The sequence below is a fragment of the Cucumis melo genome, chromosome 12, assembly GCF_025177605.1.
Source record: "Cucumis melo cultivar AY chromosome 12, USDA_Cmelo_AY_1.0, whole genome shotgun sequence".
In the NCBI taxonomy this organism is placed as follows: Eukaryota; Viridiplantae; Streptophyta; class Magnoliopsida; order Cucurbitales; family Cucurbitaceae; genus Cucumis; species Cucumis melo.
The window spans coordinates 27651591-27664090 of NC_066868.1; the positions used below are offsets into that span (position 1 = coordinate 27651591).

At 27.6% G+C, this 12500-nt stretch overlaps 1 protein-coding gene across 1 annotated transcript; it reads right to left on the reverse strand.

The window, feature by feature from the left end:
- Positions 1–7440: 7440 nt before the first annotated feature.
- Positions 7441–9877, reverse strand: LOC103493286 (cytochrome P450 78A5-like). The gene is made up of 2 exons (XM_008454007.3): positions 8843–9877; positions 7441–8377 (listed from the first exon to the last, which is right to left on the reverse strand). The coding sequence occupies exons 1-2, from the start codon at positions 9806–9808 to the stop codon at positions 7745–7747; spliced, it is 1599 nt and encodes a 532-aa protein (XP_008452229.2). The 5' UTR covers positions 9809–9877; the 3' UTR covers positions 7441–7744.
- Positions 9878–12500: the final 2623 nt, after the last annotated feature.

Consider the following 12500-nt stretch of genomic DNA (forward strand, 5'->3'; position numbering starts at 1 on the left):
TCACTATGGGCTTTGACATGTGAATAAGGCCCAATTTTATAACTTTGCCCATTTACTCGTGAAGGCCCAATTATTTATTTATTTATTGCCAAACCTTGAATAAATTCACAACACACATGTAGTAAAAATAAATAAATGAATATAATCATAAACTATATAATTTCCTAAATATATACTGTTTAACTATTGAAGCAAGTTTTCCTTTAAAAAAGTGTGTGTATATATATATAATAACAAAAATTGTCTACATTGAAAGAGAATAATATATTAAAAATGAAATAGACGTCATATTTGTCACAAGTCCAACATAAGCTATGAGGCACTATACATATTGGAATGGTCCAACAAAATTCATGCTTTTCCTACCATCCATCCTCACTTTAAACCAAATGATTTCTTTCCTATGCCTATGGATTTACTTTCACTTACCCTAATAGAAACAAAAAAATTTCCTTTTTTAATTTTTTTTAAAAAAAATCATGGGCCCATAACTCCATTAATTACCATAAAATACAATTAATTTTGTACGAATCCAAATTTAAGAAGTGGCATTTATGATATAAATGTGAAAATGTGATTTTACGATAAAAATATGTAGGATACTAATATAAAAAAAAAAAAAAAACTAGATAATAACTATTAGATTGACTTATGTCGTATATTTTTCATGTTCAAGGTAGTAAAATAGATCAACTTGAATTTGTGAAGTATTTGAATGAATTAGTGTCTTGTGTGCCAACGCTTTTGCGAAGCTATCGGTGGATTCTATGGTGGATGGATCGTAGGAGGAGAGTATTGCTTAGGAAAAGGCAATTAATTAACATAGTGCCGGTCAATTTCAATGTTTTTGGTATATACATGAAATACTTAATCGTAGGTATAACATATGGACACGTCATAGTTGCTTTAGTGAAGTAACAAACTATTGGAAAATACTAATATTGGCAAGAACCCAACTAAGTCACAGTAACTCAGAAAGTATCAACAAAGTACATGATGTTCACATTCTCTACTGGAATTACGAGAGAACTATTTATTTCATTGGTTAGTTAAAAAGATAAGAAAATCGTCTACATAGAATCAACATAACTTGCATGGTACTGTCGATCGGTAGATCACATCCCCACCTTTCATGTAATACATATTAATTTTCTTATAAATTATAAACGTAACTTATATCAATATATAGGTTTAAAATCTTAAATTAGGTTGATGTTAATTCATAATTTATGTATGTGTTTTGTATGATCAATTATCATTATATTTCTATTTATCATGCATTTAACCAAAAAATCTAATCCACTCAACAATAAGTACTCATACATTAAACTATATATATATATATATAAAGATAAGGTTTAGTGTAAACTTTAGAAATAATAATGTTTAATAGTGCAATTCAAAAGTTCAAATGATCATACCGCAATAAAAATGTGACAATTCATCCACCAAAGAAAAATTTTAAACAAAAAATTAACAAACATCATTTTCAAACAAATAATATATAAACATTACAAACCATATAACACAGCTGTATCGATATATACATTATTTCATATTTTAGGACAAAAATTCAAACATAGAATCACTGTAAACTAAAAAATGGGGACAACTTAATTTGTTCTACAAAGGATTAAAATATTTAAACTTTTGTAATTTGTTCAATTTTATCCATGATACTTTCCAAAAGAATCTCCAATTTCTTATACTGTTAACTTAATTAAACAAACTAATCTAAGTTTATTAATACTTTTAATATAAATTTTTAAAACATATTAATGTAAAATGGTTTTTTTAACGATATATTAAAAAATAATTTGGAAATATAATAGAATTGATGGAGTTGGAGGCTAATCATTGGTCTTTGTGGTTATATAATTATTGAGTACCATTTATGTGTTAAAATAAACTTGTCTCCATTATTGATAGCACAGTAAAGGTTTCATATCCATGGCCCCTCACCCCTCAACCCCTCTTTAATTTTTAATCCAATCTTTTTCAATTACAAATTTTGTTGCCTAAGAAACACCTGATTAAGCTTATACCATACTAATTATAAAACCCATTTTTCAACTTTGCTTAAAGTACCTTTATAATTTCAAAAGTTGCAAAAAAATTTGTTTTGGACGCTTCATAGATAATGTTTCAAAAACTACTATTGGTATAGAAAACTACTATTAGAATTGTAGATGTAATCATAGTTGAAACCTATATAGATGACGAGATCCAATTTTTCATTCTATACAACTTTTATTTCAACGAGAATTTTGAACGCGTCTATGTAGAGTTATCAATGATATTACAATTCTTAAAAGATCACAATAGAACAAATAGAAAAAGTGCAAAACTACTAAATATCGATCTTGGATACATTTATAATGTTTATATACCGGTGTTTTACAACTTAATCATACATCATGTAATCACCGTACCAACAGTTTACTATATAGGTCTAGAGGATTTTAGCTTCCTTCGACTTTATGTTGTTTATATATATAAATGCATAACATATATAGTACTAATACCTCTAGCTAGCTTAGTTATAATTTTGGCTTCAAACCTACCAACATTTTTTTTTCATATGGCTTTTTGTCAAATGATTCAATCTTTAAGAAAATAGCAAGAATTATAGATGCACACTTCAACTAATGGATTATTGGTTGAAAAGATAGATGAGAAAAATTAAAGGAAGGCATATAATGTTCTAAGATTTAGATAAGTATATTAAAAGGAAGAGTGGTTTGTACACATTATGAAGAAGAGAATTGGTGTGGTCTTTCACACATCTCAATCATCCTCAAAGTGATTATCACTATTGCCATGATTGTTATGAATAATGGTGAGAAGATGATGACACACATAAAAATTAGGTAAATGTACTATATGTGTATAAATAAAAATCTAAGTGGAACTCATAACACAAATCCAAATCCCTAGAAGAAAAAAAAAAACCCCTTTATAAGGTTAATCATGTTCATGTGCTTGGGACCTCAACTTTTTTCAAAAAAGTTACAAAGTTGTTCATTCAAAGAATGAAATCAATTCTTTTTGAAGCCGCCTAAATATATATGTGTTTGTTAATTTTAATATAGTATAAAGATTTGGATTCGATTTATGAGAATATGATTAAGAGTGTTGGTAACTTTTTATGTGATGTCCTAAAAAGGACCTATGGCAAGTTAGGGTTAAAGAATTAACTTTCACTTTAAAAACGTGGAAAGATACGAAAGATCGAAAAATCTCTGTTTTGTTTTATTTTAATTTTGAGGATGGCGACACAGATCATTAGAAGTGTATTGTCCAACTTGATTTAGAATCCCACTAATCTCGATCCTCACTTTATAAATAATATAACTTAAATTAAATATTTATCGAATAAATATTATATTTATTTTAAATCATCATTCTATCCATTTTCAAAAGAAGCTTTTTCGTTCATCTTCTACATTATTAACATTGTACTATAGGATTAGATTGTATGGATTTCACATAAATAGTTTTTTTTTTTCATTTTATTTTGTTCAACAATATGTGAATGTGAAGATTTAAACTTATACCTAAGTTTACTAACTATTTGAGTTGTACTCTAATGGACAATAACATGTCCTATTTGATCGTAGATTAGTAATATAAAATTCTACTTACAAGTTAATACATAAAATAATGTCATATTATAAGACAAATTATGTAAAGTTCAAAGTTCAAGCCTTACGAAACATATATATGCTACCACATTAGAAAATACACATGTATTGATCTACATAAATTCATTTTTAAAGTTCGAATTATTCATTTGTCGTAGGTTCTTAGTCTAATGTACTTTCCTTACACACAAATGATATATTCTCGAACTTAACCTAAATTTACGTAAATCGATTGACGCATATATTTTTCATTTAATTCGGTGACCAACCCCGCCCACCTTCGATATGATTGATAGTGATTTTAAAATTGTTTAATTAAAAAAGACGTCGACCGCTCTACATTTGCGATCCCGAGAGGGATTGTATAGTGGCCACCAAATTATGACTAAGCAACTTAAACACCATGACTAAGCCACATACCTTACTTTATTGCGCATGCAATATCAAATGAAGAATACCTTTAATTTTTTTCATGTAAATGTTTAGTTTTTATTTTTTATTTTTTTTTTTGCTTGGGAAAAAAGTAAAATAAATAAATAAATAAATAAGAGACACATTTGAACATTAATTTAATCCAAATTAATGGGGGGGGGGGGGGGGTTGTGTGTAATTAAGAGTGGTGGGATGAGATGGATCATTGGATCATATGATGATTTCCTTTTGTAGCTGTGTGTGGCTTCCAGGCCATAGCTAAGGTATAGGGTTTATAATGCTTTCCAATTGATTGTATACTTGAAAGAAATTAATCATATGAAAAGTGAAATGAAAAAATAAATTAAAAAATTTAAACTTGGTTTGTGGGGCTAAATCCTCTTATATATTATTCTATCCTTAATGCTTGGGTTCAAAGTTTCTTTTTTGAAAAAAATAGTATTGAAAAGCCAAAGCTAAATCAGAATGTTCCAATCCTAATCATATAAACATATCAATGAAACACATATATAATACTTTTGCTTCCAAAGTTGAAATAAACAAGACCCATTTGGGTGCTTGACTCATTAGTCAATAATCAAGTTATTAATAACTTTAGACTATATAATACGTTTAAGTTGGTCATTCTCCAAACCGTATATCTCGACATGCATTGTACTACTATTGTTGTACTATTTTAATTTGGCATCAATATATAATCCGAGTGAGAGAATTAAAGCTCCTTACTTTTTTTTTTTGTATTAATAATGTTATATATATTAAGCTATATTTATAATTGAAAATATTTATTCTAAATGTCTCACCAATATTATATTTAAATAAAATTGATTTTAAAAAGACATGATCGAGGTTTGAATTTAAACCCTACTTCTATATTACATGAAATCTCTCGATCATACTTCACCTAAAAATTTAATGATAAATTAGGTAGGTTTTAGTTTTGTACTCAATATATTTATTCTTATTGGTGTTCTTTAAAAATACCTAAAATTCTTGCGAGTGATATGCTACCAAGATCTTTACGAAGGAATTAAAAAAAACAACCCTAATTAAATCACTAATCGACTCAAAAGATAAAGAATTTCATATATGAAAATAAATTAATATCAATTGAATAAAAAATGACGTTGCAAAAGTTTGAATATATCAACCTAATACTGTATATACATTAAATCACCGATTCTCAAAAACAAAAATAAACAAACGAGTTAGTATATTATATCAACATCTTTAATATAATTTTTTAGTCTAGTGCAAATTACACATGGGAATAAAATGCTTTGCATATAATATTCAACATATATACCATTAAACATAAGGCAATAAATAGTTGTATTTAAAGGTGGTGTTTGGCTTTTTAATTATTTTATTTTTGCTTTTAAGGTGTGTTTGGCTAAAATCCTATATTTGTTTGTCAAAAGGGTTTTTTTTTTTTTTTTTTTTTTTTATGTACACAAATATTTTTATAAGTAGCTTTAATTACACACAATATATTAAAGAATTAATTAAAACTACCCTACATTTATATTCTCTTCAACTAATTAAGTGAATACCTCTTAAAAGAAAAGTAGATTTTTTTGCCATTGGAAACTTAAAACATATATGATATTCATATATGCCCATATTTGTTTGGTATATATATCTCAAGAGATTCAAAATTTTTCCATCCAAAAACATATACAAAATATTTATTTCAATTCCTCTCTTTTTGACATCAAAATCTTGCGTACCTTCTTTTTCTTATTATTATTGTTTTATTAAACAATTGAAAATATTTGATAATTATTGGTTGATTTTTAAATAAATTTAAGCTCGTAAGGGTTTTAAAAATATATTTTTAATCTCATTTTCTAGGGATGGCTTTTAATATTCAAATAAAAAAATGGGAAAAAAAATAAAAATCTAAATGTTTTTCTTTTATTAAGAATTAAAATCGAATAAAGAAATTCATGAATCCCACGATTAAAAACTATCAATTTTATGTTTTATTTAATCAATCACGTCGTGAACGATTCTAACTCTAAATTTGTTCTACTTCACAACTTCAAGGAATCCCAACTCTAAACACTCAAATATGGAGATAGATAACACAATTTTTAATTGAATATTTGTTTTTAGATCACAAATCCAGAAGAATTCCAAAAAGTGTTCATATATTTATATTGAATAATGCTTTTTTTTTTTCTTCTTCTTAATATGGATATATATCGATATCTCACCTCCATGGCTTGGCTGAAAAGGATTCTCTGAAATGACTGACCTCTAAATGTTGCATGCATGTGTCCTATAAAGAGAAGAAGAAGAAACATAAAATAAAATAAAGAATCGCCTAATTAAAAATAACCCATTATTTTTTTGTAGTGCAATGCAGCTTGCACTCATTAATTAAAATGCTTTTGAATTATTATTGGATATATATATATATATATATATATATATATATATCAAAGAAATTCCCAGAATAATTCTTTAATAATTTGGGAAAAAGCATAGGAGCTTTTCACCAGCAAAGTTTATGGTTAAATTATACGTTATTATATTACATATAATAGACATTGATTGTACTATATATATTGAAGGAAGTGCTTTGGATCATAGAAAAAGGGAAACAAATATATGATTTTTATTTTTTTTAATTTTTTGGGTGGGGGTTCTCATTCCTCAAATGATTTCATATGTCTCTCAATAATTAAATATAATTATATGATGATCTTGACGTCAATATTACCCACAAAATCATATTGTTAATTTTAATTAAAGAATATATTTAGTTCAGCTTTAAACCAAAGTGATTAATTTTAATTTTAACCCTTCTAAAAAGCCTATTCAGAGGGGTTAAAGTTACACGAGTCATTTGCTAAGAAAAAGAGACGAGATTTTTGGAAAAGGGATTAATAATTAATTAATTTTGTACCCAATTAATGTGGCATAAATATAATTTGTTATATAGTATTAAATTAAATCTAGCGAAGATTTAGGGTTTATATTAGTTTAAGCTATTTATAGACTTATAGTCGGTCAACTAATTTGACTGACTTTTCGTTATAATTTTTCATTTGAAAATTATATACACATTTCAAATAAACAACGTATATTGGTTTTTTTTTTTCTTTCTTAAAAAATATTTATGTATTTAAAGTGTATGTTAAGTATAATTAATTTGAGTATAAAATAAAAAGGTTAAAATAATTATTTTATAATTAAACGTTTAAAAAGGTAGATTTTTTTTTTTTTTTTTTTTTTTTTTTTTTTGTGGTTTAAAGATATATATGCAATAACCTGTTGAGCAAGTTAGCAAATTTGATGATCAAAGATTAAAAATAAGAATAAAAATAAACAAATGTTAATACACAAAACACATAACTTTATAAAAACTTTACTTCACACTTAATAACGGAATTACATTTAAGGATTATCCCAACATTAAATCTCGAATCCGATACTATGTGTTCCACACAAGATATAATATCAAACACATCAACATAAAAGTACTTGTCTTCTTACATTTAGAGTACTGCTTCTCCTTGATTAAGAGAAAGAAGAAAGGAAAAAGAAAAAAAGAAAAGAAAGCAACAAACACATTTAATTTTCAACATATGATAATATCATAATAAGCTCCCCTAGATGTGCCTTTTTTTTTTTTTTTTTTTTTAATCTGTCATGCATGATCATGGGTGAGACTCGAACCCTACATTCCTCGGGATAGCCCTACAAATCAAAGGGTGTTTCATTTCCAGAGATAGCTTCAAACACTCAGACAAATCCACTTTGATTTTCGATTCATCAGCTTGAACCCATTCGAACTTATGAACTAACTGAGCGAGCCACAGTTCAACGGTGGCTAGCCCCATTGCTTTACCAGGACAAACCCTTCTACCAGATCCAAATGGTGCAAGTCGTAGATCTGACCCCATTATAGCTACGTCATCTTTAATGAATCGGTTTGGGTTATATATTGTTGGGTCGGGCCAAATTTGGTCGTCGTGGGTTATGGCCCACATGTTGACCATCGCAGTGGTGCCAGCAGGAATGTAGTGGCCTGCGACATGGGTGTCATGGATGGCAAGGCGTGCCCAAGAGAGAAGTGGGCCGGGAGGGTGCATTCTAAGAGTCTCTTTGACGACTGCATGGAGATAAGGAAGATTTGGGAGGTCTAAATTCGAGATGTTTCGACCAGTTTTCATCACAACTTGATCGATTTCATATTGAAGCTTAGCTTGGATGTCAGGATGAAGAACCATTCTTGCTAAAATCCATTCTAGGAGAATTGCCACCGTATCCGTTCCTCTAAAGATCATTTCCTACATGTCATTTATTTAAGAGAAAATTTGTTAAAAAAACATAGAATATCAAAGTAAAGAAAATTTCAACATGTAACTATTCATCGGGGATTTTATGCTTTATAAGTGAGATAATCCAAGTTTTGGATCTAGTGGTAATTTATCGAGGATAAACAAGTAAAAATCAGTCATGCATTTCATGTTACTACACGTGTAGATGTACGTTTATCTTTACACATCTCATTCCCGTCATCTATCACACAAAAAATTGAAATATTTAAAGAAAAATGTAAGAATCTTTTCTTTCATGCACATCAAACTAATGGCGAATCTTTTCTTTCATGCATATCTAATGGCCTAAAATAGACCCAAGTCATAATCTTGTAAGAGCATATTAAAAAATCATTTCAAACCGATTAAAATTGAAGTGCAGTAGAAAAATATCAAAATAGTAATGAAACAAGAAATTATAATACACATACGTACCCATAACACAGCAATCATATCAGAGTCGGTGAGTTTGTTTTCCTTTTCCAAATCAAGCAACACATCAACAAAATCTCCATCTTCATTATCATTAGGGTTGTTCTTATTTTCTTCATCACCAACAATAACCCTCCTCTTCATTCTATGTTCTTCAATAATTTTCCCAACAAAAACATTAACTTTACCCACCAAAACTCTACACCTTTTTCTCACACCTTGTAAATCCAACCAACCCAAAACAGGAAAATGATCACTCCAATTAAAACTCCCAAGCAAATCATACCCTTCAGTCACTAATTCATCAATCTCCCAATCACCAAACTCCACACTTTTCCCAAACACACTCTCCATAACATTACTCAATGACCCAAAATGCAAAACTTTCCTAACTTCAACTTCCCCATTTTTCACCATCAAACCCTCAATTTCCTCCATCATTTTAACCCCGATTCTCTCCCTCAAAACCCCAAATCCACAAATCCTTTTAGGACTAAACAAAAAAGTAGATGAAATTCTCCTTAGGTTCCTCCAATATTCACCATATGGAGCAAACCCCATTGCTCTATGAAACAAAAGCTCATAAGCTGATTCTTTAATTGGACGATCAGCAAAAGCTGAGCTATTCAAAAGCTCTTTGGCTGTGATGGGGTTGCTTGAAATCACAAAACGAGTGAACCCAATTGAGAATGACATTAGAGACTTGGCCTTTAAGGTATGAGCAAGATTAGCAAGGAGTCTATGAGTTAAGGAATTGGTAAAGGTTGAAACTTGGCCAAGAAATGGAGTGCCACAAGGGCCAGGAATGATGGATTGGTTTTTTGGCTTTGAAATTAGAGCCCAAGCTAGACCACCAGGGCTAAGGCAGAGAGTGAAGAAACAAATAAAGAGAAGGAAACAAAGGAAGAGATTGAGATTATTGCCCATTGTTGAAGGAATTAGGAAGAGAAATTCTTGTTCTAAAGACATGGTTAATGGTTGTTATAATTGAAGAAGATGAGAAGAAAGAGTGATGGAGAACTAAGTTGGTGAAGAAGAAATGTGTGGGTTAATAGTATATATAGAGAAATTTGGGAGGGCAGTTGGAGGGAAAGAACATCGATCAAATCCCACTTTAAAAAATTATTATGTTATTAAAATATCATTTGGTCCCATGCTTTAGCCTTTTTAGTACTTTTTTTTTATTCCTTTTAATTTTCTTTCTTAATCTCTAAAAATATAATAAATGTGAATGAAAGTTTAAAATATCGATGTGAATTGGGATGTAAAGAATTGTTTTAAATAAAAAATTATTAAAAATATTTAAAAGTATAATAAAATTATTACAAACCGTAATAGTTTACTATCGTGTTTATCATGACACAAATAGATACATAAATAACAGTCTATTACGATTTATTATAAATATTTTTATTCATATTTTCATTAAAATAACTCTTAAAATATTAAAAAAAATAACCAAATTAAATATGAATATTATTTTTTTAATTTAAATGAGGAATTAGGTTGTTCATATCCCATTGGGTGCAGCCCAAATTACACCCTAATAAAAATATACAATATATGACTGATTTTTCTTTTAAGATTATTCTTTTTACTATCCAAGAGAAAAAATTGGATGCATAATATTTGTTCTCACTTAATAATTGTTATTTAATTTTCAAAAGTATCTTATAAATATTCCCATGTTAATTAACTTTGTGATTAATCACTTAGGTTTAGATGCATCGACGAGTTTATTCTATTTGAATTGTTGACTATTTATATTATATTTACATCAGTAACATTTTTGTTGTTTATGGTTCCGTCTAACTTTTATTATTATAATTTTAATGTATATATGATTGTTTTGAATGAAATCAAAAGCAAGTTGCAATTATTTATGTCATATTGGAAAACATGAAGAAGTTTCATAACATTTTTTCTTAATTAATTGAAAGCGGGTTAAGAGTGAACATGACTTATTAGTATTTCTTCTCAACTAAACTCATGCTTGGTAATGTCTAATCTATTATAATAACCTACTTATTTGAAAGAAATCCCAAATTAAATTGAGGTTTAATTTTAATTTTTTTAGTATACCAACCATAACTACGATTAGAGGATTAAATCAAACAAGACACCATGCAAATATAATTGGGTGTATACTGTATATGACATTATTAAAATTTACGTTTTCACTATGACGTAGTGGAAGTTAAAGCCTTGAGTTGATTAATCTATTATAGAATATATATTCTTTATGAAAGAATATCATGGGGTAGATAAGATATACCAATTAATTAATTTGGGAATTTGGACCAAATTAATATCTATAATATTCCTTCTTAAGATATATTTCTTCATCTCCTTTTACTCATGTATTGAGATATTACATTAATGTTTTAAGGTCAAATTAAGAATTTATTAGTATAAAGTTTGCAGCAATCTAGAATTTTCGTCAAACAATTATACGCGATTTGAATTGGATGTATGATTTGAGTCATGTTCGATTTGAATGATTCACTTTATTATTTTCTCGTGATAAAATTATGTTACATCTTACTAACTAATTTGTTAGTATAATTAATAGTATCTAACGATTAGCTTAGTTTTAATTTATATCGTAATTAATTAAAAAAAATGTTTGAATTATTTTTAATCATGTGGAGGAAAAAGAAACTTACATAAGTCTACAAAAATATGCTAAGGGTTTATAATTTTCTTACTTAGACAACTAATTATCACTTTAATTATTATCATCTGACTTCTTTTGTGTATCACATGGCATGTGGCTCTCACTTGAAAAATTATGTAAATGTCTTTTATATCATATTCCAATATTATTTATTAAAAGACATATTGTTTAACTCTCTCAAATGTAGAAAAAAGGATTTGTTTTTCCTCACAAAAAGCTAATACCCTTTTTCTCACACACCCCTTCAATCATTTTCTCCATCTCCTATACATACATACATATATATAATAATTTTTCCTTTCTCTCAACTATATATCCAAAAGCACTTCTCTACTTTTTCTTCTAAAAAAAAACTATTGTATTAGTCACTATATATATATATATAGTTTGAAATCTTTTGATTTTATTCTACATATTTTTAATAAATCCAAAGTTTAGGCATTTAAAAGTTTTAAATCAAAATTAGTTAAATAATAATAATATTTTCATAACCATTTTTTAAAGAATATCAACAATAAACATGTCTGAAAGTAGAGGATATATATGTATGTGTATATATATATATATATATATATATATATATATATATATATATTGAGTGCATTTCATATAAAAACTTAATTATGATCATAATAATATGAATTAAATGATCTAAAATCTGCGAAATCACGTTTACTAAAGTTAAACAAAAGGTAAAAAGATATGGAAACAATCATAAATCGAATCAAGGAATTTCCAAGTAAGAATTATTTATCATCTTCTGAGCTGGAATATTATTGCCTCATTATTGGTTGAATTTAATCATTATAAAGTATTGAATTTTATATCAAAAAAAAGTAAATAAATTTTCTACCCAAAATTTAGTTCTTAACCTCGGCTTGAAAAAAACATTTTATTTTTAAAAATTAAGCATGCAAACAACATTTTTCTCGTATTAGTTTATTGACTCCATTTTAGACGTGTTTTCAAAATCAAAATCACGAG

Coding starts and splice junctions, on each gene's coding strand:
- LOC103493286 (XM_008454007.3), bottom strand. CDS start 9,808: ATGTCTTTAGAACAAGAATTTCTCTTCCTAATTCCTTCAACAATGGGC. Junction 8,378..8,842: donor ATATGATTGCTGTGTTATGG/GTACGTATGTGT, acceptor AATGACATGTAG/GAAATGATCTTTAGAGGAAC.